Source organism: Photinus pyralis, unplaced genomic scaffold (assembly GCF_008802855.1).
Source record: "Photinus pyralis isolate 1611_PpyrPB1 unplaced genomic scaffold, Ppyr1.3 Ppyr1.4_LG4, whole genome shotgun sequence".
Taxonomy (NCBI): Eukaryota; Metazoa; Arthropoda; class Insecta; order Coleoptera; family Lampyridae; genus Photinus; species Photinus pyralis.
The window spans coordinates 14,774,050-14,786,762 of record NW_022170511.1 but is presented as its reverse complement, the minus strand read 5'-3'; the positions used below and the strand labels follow the sequence as shown (position 1 = coordinate 14,786,762).

The window sequence follows — 12,713 nt, the reverse complement described above, 5'->3', positions numbered from 1 at the left end:
ATACGTATTCGGCAGATCCGATTTATTAACTGTGACACTTGTGGCTAAATGACGGCTGTTTTAAAACTGAAACCGCCAACTAAATTTAAGTATTTGATATCGAAATTACAAAAAGTGTCTTTTCATTACTGGAATTTTACTCATTTGCTTTGAATTGTCGAATTGAGTCCGTGGATTTTCTTTTACATACGCTAAAATATTTAACATCAACAATTAAAACATGACAAGTTTTTTTTCTGGTGTAACGTTCATTAACAATTCAACCATCAAAATGAAATTTTTAATGCTCTTGTCAATTGGGAATTTGCTTATCGGGATATTTAGCAGTAAATAAGTCCCGTGATTATTGAAATACATCTGTAAAATTTCCATTTTTTCTTCTTTTGTATACATTACTGATATTGACGTTTATTGGAAACCATTTGAAAAAGATGAAAGTAGGTAAGATTGGTTGCATATCTTAAGGGGTATTTAACTTGTATATTTGAAAATGGGACATAGGAGATTTGTATGTTCAGAGGTAAAATGCTAAAAAAAAGTATATATACCTAGTTCAATTCAAAGTAAGTTGTGTGTACTCCATCACCTAAAAACCCCTAGAATTCGATTTACAAGACACGCCTTCTGTGTGTACATTTTCTGATAGAATGAATAATTGCTAATTATAAGTGGAGACAACTTTGTCTCATTATCATATAAGCTTCTTTGTGACTAGTCACACATCACACACAACTTAGTTTTGAATTAAAGTTTACGTGTAGCTAATTATTCTGTTTGTCTGCTTTCAGTAAAATTAAAAAGACACTTTATGTGGCGAAATCACCTCTGCCTTGTTTTCGAACTTCTCTCATACAACCTCTACGACCTTCTTCGAAATACGAATTTCCGAGGTGTCTCGCTTAACTTAACGAGGAAATTTGCGCAACAACTCTGCACGGCTCTACTGTTCCTTTCGACGCCCGAACTTAGCATTATTCACTGTGACTTAAAACCGGAAAACATCCTTCTGTGTAATCCCAAGAGGTCGGCGATTAAGATTGTCGACTTTGGGAGTTCGTGTCAGCTAGGACAGAGGGTAATTATTTCGTGTTGTTGTACAAGATGACCGACTGATTGCGTTGTTTCAGATATACCAATACATACAGTCTAGGTTTTACCGATCACCCGAGGTTCTACTAGGAATTCCATACGATTTAGCGATAGACATGTGGTCTTTAGGCTGCATACTAGTAGAAATGCATACGGGCGAACCTTTGTTTAGTGGTGCCAACGAAGTGGACCAAATGAGTAAAATTATAGAAGTATTAGGAATGCCGCCGAAAACGCTGTTAGATAGGGCTACGAAGACGAGGAAATTTTTTGATAAATTCCCTTTCGATTCAAAGTAAGCGACGTAAGTTAAACTGGTTGTTATCTAAGTGTCTATGTCCGCAGATACGAGTTGAAAAGGTCTAAGGACGGGAAGAAGTATAAGTTACCGGGAACAAAGAAGTTACACGACATCCTAGGTGTTGAAAATGGTGGCCCGGGCGGTCGAAGAAGTGGTGAATTAGGACACTCGACAAGTGATTATCTTAAATTTAAAGATCTGATTTTACGAATGTTAGATTATGATCCTAAAACCCGAATAACACCCTATTATGCGTTACAACATAACTTTTTTAAACGAACTACAGACGAAGGCACTAATACTGCGAGTAGTACGAGCTCAAGTCCAGCTGTTGTCAATCTTGATTTGTCGACTTCAACTTGTCAACACGGTATGTATTTAACATATTGTTACGAGTAATATTATCGCTATTTTATTTTGCTATTGCGACCATGTCATTAGTCATCACATTTTTGTGTTTCTTTAATTTAGTAGGCAAACAAATTAAGGGATTTAAATTGTGTTGTGTACGCAGACATATCCGGAATGCAGCGATGACTAACGTAGATGTGCGGTGACGAACCGCAACAGCACTTATTTACACAGGTACTAACATATATTCTTCCCCTGTAGAATAGCAAGCATAACATTATCACGCTTTTTTAGTTTTGATTAAATTTCATTCACATATTTAATAAATTTTTTTTTATTTCTTTATTAGCAATGTGCTTTTTGTTTTTTATTTGCAATCCTTAGTGTTATTTAGATTTGACTCACAGTCAAATTAGGTGCACAGTTACTATACTTAACGGTTGCTTCATTCAAACCATGTCTGCACATTGAATTGAAAATTTTCTGACCTTTTGAAAAAAGTTCTACCTTTCACATTTGCGATGAGGATAATTTAAGACACAGTATAAATAAAATAGCAATTATTTATTTTTTTATTACTTTTCGAATAAAACAAAAAACCGTTCTTATGTAGAATTTTATTCTGCGTCTGATTACAATAAAATATACAGGGTGATACATTTAAAAACAAAAAGTTAAGGTTGTTTTCAGGCTAAACCAGTCGTCGAAGATATTTATAATAATAATAATATATATTTGCCCAACAGATACATAAAAGATCCAATTAGAGGACAAATGGAAAAAGTTAAACTTATAATAATTTGAGAAAGTAGAACAGTAACAATGAAAGTAACAAACAAAAGAAAAAAGAAATAACGCGCATGAAAGTAATTCTAAGTAATACTAACTCTATGGTAATAGATAATAAGTTACATGAATAAACAATTCAAAAATCATCATGATTATAAAATGCATTAATATTTGTTGTGTAAGCACACCAATTGTAAAAAAATCGCTTCATAAATAACGAAGATATAATCGAATGTTGCGAGACTTTATACTTACCCTGTATATGATTGCTACAGAACAATGATGAAATTTGTAGGTATAGTATAGTCGAGTCACTGACAAAATTAATGACTCTTACATAGACCAAGTGCTAACTAATCGACTAGTTTCATCTTGAATTTCTCCAACACTTGATATGGAATAGATTGTTTATGTTACTCTGATCTTGGGTTCTCAAAAGTTGCTATGAAAGAAGGAAACTGCTGATGCCAGTATGTACCAAGTTATTCTCTGCATCTGGTTGGAATTTTCTTGACTTCACTTTAGCCAGATAGGCACCGTTTTCTTTTGTGCATGTGCTGGTTCTTGAACATTGTTTTATATTAACGGAGCTACAAATTCGGGTCAATTAGCAAATTTGAAGCAATTTTATCTAGATACGGCAGTGAAATCAGCCAAACAGTGGAACGTAGTGTAATTGAGATATTCAAGAGGATATATTTTTGTAATGGAGCAAGCACCTTGTATATTTTGTTATGATGAAATGAAATTGTGGATAAAAATCAATTCAATGTAAAATAGAAATAGCGCATTCGTTTTAAATCTATATACAGGCTTGAAAATTTTGTACGGACCACTGATTACCTACATCTTCAAATCAAAAAATATGGATATGCACGGAATCCTTGGACCAAGTCCTTTCAAATGAGTCCTATATCGCCAAAATCGGTTCAGTGGTTTAGGAGTGCGTGTGACGAACAGACGAACGGACGGACGTCAAAGTGCAGCCAGTAGCGATTTTTCACTTTGAGGAAAGTACGCTAAAAAAATATGCCCCCTTAACCATGCAGAAGTACGCCACTGACCACAAATTTAAAGTACGTCGATTGCTAGCAAACTTTTTATATTTCTGGATATCATAAAAAGCTTTTTTTTTTCAAATATTGTTTTGAAGATATATTCAGTTCTCCAGACAAAATTTTCACCCTGTATATAAAACAAAGTGACTTATAACTCAAGAACGGCTGAACCGATTTTCATGATCATTGATTTGTTGGATTCGTCTTCGCTTCATATAACAGGAAAAATCAGAGAAATATAAATAAATAAATAAATAAATAAATCATAAAAGTAAATAAGAGAACTAACGGCGCCAACCGTAAAATCAAATGTTTTCACTCCTACCTACCAACCGTTAAATGAAAAAATCAACCTCAAACAAGGATTTAAACTGTGCACACTGTAATGGGATTATAAGGAAATGTATCCATATATACGTGGTTCGTCGGGATAGGCGATACAACCTTCGTCTGAGTTAGTAAAACGTTTTCCGTAATTCTCACGCGAACGGGAACAGAAAAAAAAACAGAATGTTATGTTTTACAGTCGAAAAGAGACTTGACATTTAGAACGTAGGTTTTTTTGAAAGCGTTACATTGTACTCCGAAAGAATTTCCCAAAGTATCCACGGGAACGGCGAAAACCACGAACGTGGTCGGAATTTCCCAAAGGCGGACAAAATCTCCTCTGAAGGGCGCCTAACTTTATGCAACCAAAATAAGTCATGCGCACGCATTTGGCACTGACATTCTGTATTTTGTAATTGCATTGCATTACTACATTTCAAACGCTTAATGCAAACGGTGTGATAAATTTTATGCTCCCCAATCATGTTATTACTAATAATGGTGACCGTACGCTGGCGGGCGCGGTCACCTAACCTGTTTTCCTTTGACTATTTTTTGTGGGGAACAATGAAAAATGAAATTTACAAAACATTGCCAGCCGATCTTGATGAACTTCGTCATAGAATTGTGGGCACAAGATTAGAAGAAGGGATGTGTCAATTTCAAGAGCCATAGCAAATCTTAGGAAGAGAGTGGCGCTGTCCTCAGAATTAGGAGGTGGACAATTTGAACACATGTTGTGATGGATTTTGTTCAAATTTTAATTATAATTTTTTTGCATAACGAAGGTTCAATTCTGTTCAGATGAAAATCGAATGTCTACTTCTTTGACAACGCCGCAACCAGACAGATGGATCAAACTGTCAAACTTTTGTTTACAACAAAAGAATGTTTCGTTTTTCCAAAGCACTCTTCCAAAAAAATTAAAAATTGTATTTTTAGGAAAAATGTGATACATGATACTGAACTACCATCATGTGTGATATATCGTTGTAAAGAGAAAAAAAAGACGTAATCTCAAAATGTGAAAATTCAAAATGGCGCCCATAAGAAAAACTAAAGTTGACACGTGTTCCTCCGTCATCTTCAAAGTTATTAAAAATAGGATGCCATATTTGAAATCTCCATTAAAAAGTGTTCGAATAATGTGTTAATTAGAAATGTCTACTGCGATTAGTTTAATACAAAAAAATTAAAAACGAAAATCAGAAATTTCCGTTTTTTGCGATATCTTCAAAACTATTGAAGATATTTCAAATTTCTTTTCAGATTTTTATTCAGAACGAAAATTGGCAACTTTACCCCCATTTAACCAACTTTCTATCTCTTAAGATAAGTGAGATCCTCATAGTGGCACTCGAAAAATGGACATAGTGTATAACACATAACAAATGGACTCCGCCCATTGACACACATACAATGTACTTCATAAGTAACTGTTAAATTGTTTGAGGGCTTAAAGATGTTCGTTCATTTTTATAGTACAGGGTGGTTCAAATTCGTGACTCTGTAACGGTGAGAGATATAGTGTAAGTTAGCAAATTGCCCCTTTTTGTGGTTAAAAAAACGCATTTGAAAAATCTTTGAAAACAAGTGACATCATTGAAAACTGAAAATGTCAAATTTCTTATTTCTTATGAACTCCATATTGGATTGTTATAGAATGCATGGTGTTTCATTAAAATCATTAAAGCAATAAAATATTGCAAGAGAAATAATTTGGAAAGTTGACTAAAGAATGATTAGAAAATGAGAAACAATAAGGTTGTAGGCAGTATAATCTCAATTGTCAGAAAGTCCTATACCAAAAATTAAAAGTAAAAAAGTAGTGACGAAAGGTAAAGTCAATAACATGTTAAAGGCGGAAATAGACCGAGATAAATAAAAATATGACCTACGTCAAGCTAGAAAGTGACATCATCACAGTAAAAACTATAAATAATAACACTTGCATAAATTTACCTGACCTTAAACACAATGGCTTATTTATCATGCACAGCATTGAGATCTCAAAGATATTTAAAGATCTAAAGATTTATTCGTATGAACGATATAAAAAGTGACAAAGGGAAAAGTGTATTCTAGAAAGAAATCAACGGCGCACAAGAAATTTTGATATGCACTATGGTTTTTGGGAAATAACAAAAATCGAAAACCTCAAGGAACCAGAATAAAATTAATGTGTTTTAGCTTTAATTTTCTAATGGCAAAAATATTTCATTTCATCTTAATATTATTAGGAGCGAAAATACTCCATTTAGTAATAACCATGAAATGAAATACTGTTTCCATTTAATAAATTAGAGCTTTGCGTTACCTATTTCTCAAAAACTGTAAAGCATATGAAAATGCTCTACTCCTAACGCCACAATAATCAGCTTTTAAAGAGAAAAGTCTATGTCATTCTAAAGAAATTATTTCAAGATATACTAATTCTGTACACAGCAAATAAGCAACCCTGTAAACAAAGCATTTAATCAGCCGCGAGATTCCACAGGCAATATCAAGCTGAGAACAGAAATATTATACCCAAAAAATAGGAAAATCTCTTACCTTTCATTGAGCTAAATAATTGTCTAGCAGTAAATAGTAAAGCCAGATCAAACTAAATTGGGAATCGCCAATTTATAATGAGCGTGCATTAGAATAGCATAGCACTAAAAAAACCAGTAACCAAGACAACTTAACTTCAATTTCAATTTGTGAATTATATTCAGTCGCTGGTGATAAAAGAACTGGTCACATTTACATGCAGCGATGTTGATCTTTTTCTTTACAGTTTGCGGTGCAAACATGAATGAGTAAACTGGAATGTATAGTAACTGTGGGGATATAATTTATATATGTAGTAGGTATCTACCCAAGTAACCGTTTGGTAATTAGTATTTTGATTTTCATAGTTTCGTTGCATGTTAAGAAATTGCCCCTCATCTACGATATTCTACATTAACATAAAATCTACTCAACAGAGTTGAAGCAATTGGAAAACTAGACGTGAAGTTTTTTAACTTATCTTTTAAAACACACCATCAGTATAATGGTTAAAAATAAAGAGAACGTTTGTGAACATGATTCTGTGAACTTGTACTGTATGGTCTAAGCATTTATATACATATTATATACAAAGTAAACACATGCAGTATGTGGACATTGAAACAACAGGAGTTGCTTTACCTTCCGTTGTGTTTAATTTGATGCAAACCAAAAAGGTGCTGTGGCCTGAAAATTGTACTAAAACTGAAAAACTTACCTTATACAGGGTGCCGTATCTAACACAATTCACCCAGATGGACTGCGAATGAAATGTGATAGTGTATAGTTTTCATTAAACCTAAAATCGCCAAGGAGTATACTTTGACGGTGACATTCCTTAGTTACCCTCTACTCACTGTATCCAGACCCGCATCTGACTTTAAAATGCATGTGACGGATAGATCAAAGTTTTTTGAAAATTAACCAATTGAAAATATTTAAAATGATGTTTATTAAGCACCCATCCACATTATTATTCTACTTAAGAAAACCTGAACACATGCTCAAAATTACCACTGCTACAGTTTCTGAAAACTACATTCCTTCGTTACCCTTTTTGATTTTTCTCTACCCTAAATTAATTAGATCTCTTTGGAGAAGTTGTGTAGATGCTTTTCATGTAAAAATTAAAACAATTTTGCTTATGCTTTTTTGATAATTTTTTCCTTACATTTATTGATAACTGCACTGTGAATTAATCATGCCATTATGAATAAATATAATGTTTGCTAATATCTTTAAAACCAAAGTATCAGTTTATTTAGACATTGTTTATTTTTGTTTAATGTGTCATACAATACAGGAGATGCTGCTATGTAAGCAGAGGAAGACAAATGAAAATCACCGTCATTCCTAGGGGTTGATCTATAGATTAATGGTGGGTTTATACAATCATTATCGTTATAGATCGTCTCACGTAAAAAAGGAATCGGGAGAAAGTAGTGTAACCTCCCACTAAGTTTATTGTTCATCTCAATGTCGCTGTGCTTTGAATAAAGATAGGTATAAAACTGGTAATTATTCGGGCCGTTGGAACCACCCTCTAGACTCCCAATGAATGAGCGAAGTGTTTATAACCGCATAGATGTTTATAATTTGAATGGTCAACTGTATAAGCATTCAAATTATAAACATCTATGCGGTTATAAACACTTCGCTCATTCATTGGGAGTCTAGAGGGTGGTTCCAACGGCCCGAGTAATTACCAGTTTTATACCTATCTTTATTCAAAGCACAGCGACATTGAGATGAACAATAAACTTAGTGGGAGGTTACACTACTTTCTCCCGATTCCTTTTTTACGTGAGACGATCTATAGTTCACTAAGCTCAGGATGGTTTTGTTGGTTAGCAACGCGCAATAAACCTTTGATTCTATTGGGTATTTCCCTCGGTATTTCCTAATGATTTTTGATAGTGAACTAATGATATTGATTGTATAAACCCACCATTAGTGAAAACTGCATGCCAATATCACATTTCAATCCCAATTATTTTAAGGGCGCGTCAACGGAGTGGTGAGGATCATGCGCTAAAAACATTCCTTTACCGTTTGTTGTATCAGCATTCAGCAGGATGTACCTAACCGAATTTTCATCGATCTAAATTAGCAATAGTAATAGTTTAATGCTCAACAGAAAACAAATTCTAATGACAGGATATTTAACACAGATAATAGAGGCGATACAAATGAAACTAGAAAAATTGGTATAAAAAGTTAATGGACAACTAAAATAATCAAAAAACCCAAACAACTATAGTAAAAATAGTAATTAAAGATTAATCTCCGTTAATAAACAATTTAGCGTTGAATTAAATATGTCCCGGTTTTACAAAGTTTATTGGAGGTTTTACACGTAAATCATTAGTACGTGGCTGAGAGAGCTGAAATGGTAAGCTAAAACGCTAGTGATAAGATGGTACAAGAAAATTAATTTTAGATAGCAAATCAGGGGCATCTAGTTTATTATGCATAATATTAAATAAATAAATTAATGAAATTTTTTAAAATGAGCAATTTTAATCTTTTTGTGAAATTAAATCTATAAGTTTCCGTTATTGCCTTCTACACTTTATTACAAAGCTCACGCTTATATCGGGGGATCGAAAAGAACTGCAGACAGTTTAAATTGGGCGCTTTAAGTTTTTAATGTTTTTTACAAGGAATTGGCAAACATGTTTAGAAGGTAGTTTATTTATGCATTAGTGATTGAATTGATCCACCACTGCTTTTACATAAATAACATTTGGTATGTTACCAACTTTATAAATGTTTAGTTTTACAGGAAATTCGAACTGTCCGCACTACTTTTCGATCACCCTCAATTAAAGGAAATTTTTTTACGAAAAGTTCAGTGATTCGCCTGTAGATGGAGCGCACAAACCTGGCGGGTTCTACAGTGGGGCTATACTTTGGTATAGGAGTTTACACTTTTCTTTGTGTTCTTGCGAAATTCTGTGAATAAAGGTACTGCTTAAGGTAAAATGTATATTTGTGGACGTTCGATTCTATATAGACATGGTATGGTGTGCTTAAAGCCAATAGAAATTAATTACGAAAGGAAAATTATGCCGAGGATTATGCTACTCAGTTGAGATCATACATACGCTTGAATTGGTTTACATTTTAACTTTTATTGCTAAAATACAACGTTTTTTGTACTCTGTGGTTTAAATCAATGTGTTTTGTCTTGCATTTAAGGGACTAAAGTGTCACTTTTTCTTACGAACGCGGCGCCGGAAAAAAAGTACATTTTGGTCCTTGCATCATATTTTATATTTATCATACCGTTTTCCTTATATCTTTTTGAATTTGGGAGGCAGTAGTTTCCTCATAGCTGTAATTAAAAAACAAAACAACAACGCATTTTTCAGATAACAAAAATATGACTATTTATATAGTGATATTGATTAATATCTTTACAGTTTACATGTACCTATTGTATTTCCCTATGTCGACTTTGAAATGATAAAATATATTCTGAAGGGCGCCTAATTTTATACAACCAAAATAACTTCTTGAAACAAATAAAGATCGGGCTGTATTAATTAATTTGAATATTATTGCTTTGGCTTCGCATAGAAAATAAATCTTTTATGCTCCTTAAACTATTACCGGCACTATACAAATTGACAAAATCAACTTTTTCACTAGTTGAATGCATCACACATGAACGAAAATTAGAATAGGGAAGTCAAAGCAACAATACTCAAATTAATTAATGACAACCAGATCTTGAATAGTTCTAACAAGTCATTTTGGTTGCATAAAATTAGGCGTCCTTCAGAAGAGACTTTAGCCCGGTTTTACAAACAATGATCACTATGGATTTGTCAACATTATTTTTTGGTAATTTTCTGAAAATAAATTAGTGTCATTGTGATTTATTGACATGCTTTTCCTATTACATTATTTGCTCAATGTTGCCATTTGTGAAATCGCCTGTATATATAATATCAATACACACATACACTATAATTTCTCATTTTCAAGGTCAAAACTTAAATATCTCTGTTTTAAGTAATTTTTTATTTTTTATAATAATAATTCTTTATTGCTCAAACAGAAATAAATATTCCAATAATAGAACAACAATACACTGTTTACAAGAGTGAAATTAAAATTGTATAACTAAAATCGTATACTTAAGCTTAAGTAGAAGAATAAGTATTATAAACATTAAGTATGTGTAAAAATGCATTGAAAGAAAATTAAATTAAATTAAATTGCGCAACATAACTAAATTATATATAAATTATGTAAAACGTACAAATGAACAACACAGAGATGTAAGTAATAGGCGTAATGAAAGAAAAAAAAATCTTTGAGAATTATTGAACTTATTAATTAGTTGTCCAAGTATTTCAGGTAGAGAGGTATATTATATATCATAATCCTGGCAGATCATATTAAAATTACGAGACATGATTAATGTAGGAGCTTTACACAATATGTTAGTTCTTGGAGTGCAGTAAGTAAAAGTTAGTGTAAGCTTGCTGTTGCGCTGAGGAACAGGTTACAGATTACACATTCTAAAAATATTGTGTCGTTATAAACAACACAAGTAATTTCTAAGAAATTTCTACTTGCTGTTACAAATTGTGTATAACTGGAATTATTTTGTGAGCATGTTGAGGTACCTACAAAAAGATTTTTCAGCCGTCAATCAATTTGTGGAACATTTTAGAATCATCTGTATATAGTGTAGTACACTTTAGTGAAATAGTAACAAATCGCATCACTTTTACTAATAAAAGTTTTGGTTGCAGGGTTAAACTTAGTAGGTCGTACACGTGATTGTACAAATCACACATACCAACCTGCCAGTTACTCGGCGATGGAATGTGATCCATCACCCTCACGACATACTCATCGCTCAAGGTATCAAGCACCTTTAATGGGTTTCGGCCCCTCGTCACTTCCATATTCGGCGTATCCGGGTCACGTGGTAGCGGACAGTACGCCTCCGAAACATAACCCTCCAACAAACGGTCCTACGCCGGGTCAGGCGGATCGCGACGACAGTCCGATGGTCGGTGTATGTGTGCAGCAAAGTCCGGTGGCGATACATTAAACGGACAGAAACGTAGGCAAAAAACACTGTTTAGGACTGCATTTCTACTTACGGGGAAAAGTGTGTGGTTTTTATAATGCTCTGTGTTGTATCTTTAATATTGTCGGTGGATTTTTATGGACGTAGCAAAAGTGTATCAACAGACTGAGAGTGTGTATGCTCTGTTGTAAGCGTGAAATTGACTAATTATATGACTCGTATCAACATTTAATTCCAAGGTTTTTAAATTATGTGGAGATTTTTATTGCTCGATAAGTAAATGAAGTAATTTATGCTAGTATTTAAATACATGAGTAAGAATAGTGAAATATACAAATATGTATACATGTTTCCTATGATTTCTTGTAATTTTAAGGCAGTTGGCTCTGGTTTCAGCATGATCAATTATGCCGACTCTGTTTATTTTAATATTTTTTGACAAAAGTGTAACCCGTTGTACATTGTAGTAGATACTTTTTATACTACTATAGAATAAACATACATTTTTGTAGTTTATTGTACATATTATATATATATTGTTGCACTTGTGTATGTTCTGTCTTTCGTACAATGTACAACATATCTGATGTATAATTTTTCCTCGTTTTTTGTCTAGCCAATAAAATAGTTAATTTGCTAAGCAATATTAAAGTTAACAGTGAATATTAAACCAGGGCCTATCCAATCCACTACCGCAATACAGTGGTGAATGTGTTCAAATATGGTAGCAGTTTGTACATGAGGTTGGGGAAGAGGCGTTTTTTGCAGTATTTTCTTGATTAGGTAATGTGACCGTTTCAATTTAAATAGTCAATGCGGCAGTATTAACTATCTATTTTATACAAGCACAGAAATTAATTTATTTTTACTTTTACCAACTAGAGCTTTAATAGTGCTTACTACTTATTGTAACATCAGATTTGTTTTGTATATACTTATTATAACTTATACTCGAATACTGCAACTAATTGCCACCCAAACAATTTTGTAAATACCTACCTTAATCACTAGAGTTGTATTTATCAAATAAACACCTATTTATTTAACTTGCAACATCATGTGCAGTCAGAACTACACATTTAGTTCAAGGGGAAATAATGCAATGATTATGATGACATTTGTAGATCAGTTTATAGCGTAAGTTATGCATAATGCCATCATCTTTGAAATTCCTACTTGCTCTTTGTTATTTAAATAAAAACTACAAGAATAA

General features: G+C 33.0%; 1 protein-coding gene across 3 annotated transcripts in view; it reads left to right on the top strand.

The window, feature by feature from the left end:
- The window catches only part of LOC116169463 (serine/threonine-protein kinase minibrain), a 174,268-nt gene extending 161,555 nt beyond the window's left edge, over window positions 1–12,713 (top strand). For 2 of the 3 annotated variants that reach the window (XM_031485561.1, XM_031485562.1), the window contains exons 4-7: window positions 789–1,075; window positions 1,128–1,384; window positions 1,435–1,760; window positions 11,217–12,713. In XM_031485561.1, the coding sequence (XP_031341421.1) occupies window positions 789–1,075; window positions 1,128–1,384; window positions 1,435–1,760; window positions 11,217–11,521 (1,175 nt within the window). In that variant the 3' untranslated portion in view covers window positions 11,522–12,713. Of the gene's footprint in view, window positions 1–788; window positions 1,076–1,127; window positions 1,385–1,434; window positions 1,761–1,904; window positions 1,976–11,216 lie in introns of all 3 variants that reach the window. The other variant, XM_031485563.1, reaches the window with a different exon arrangement.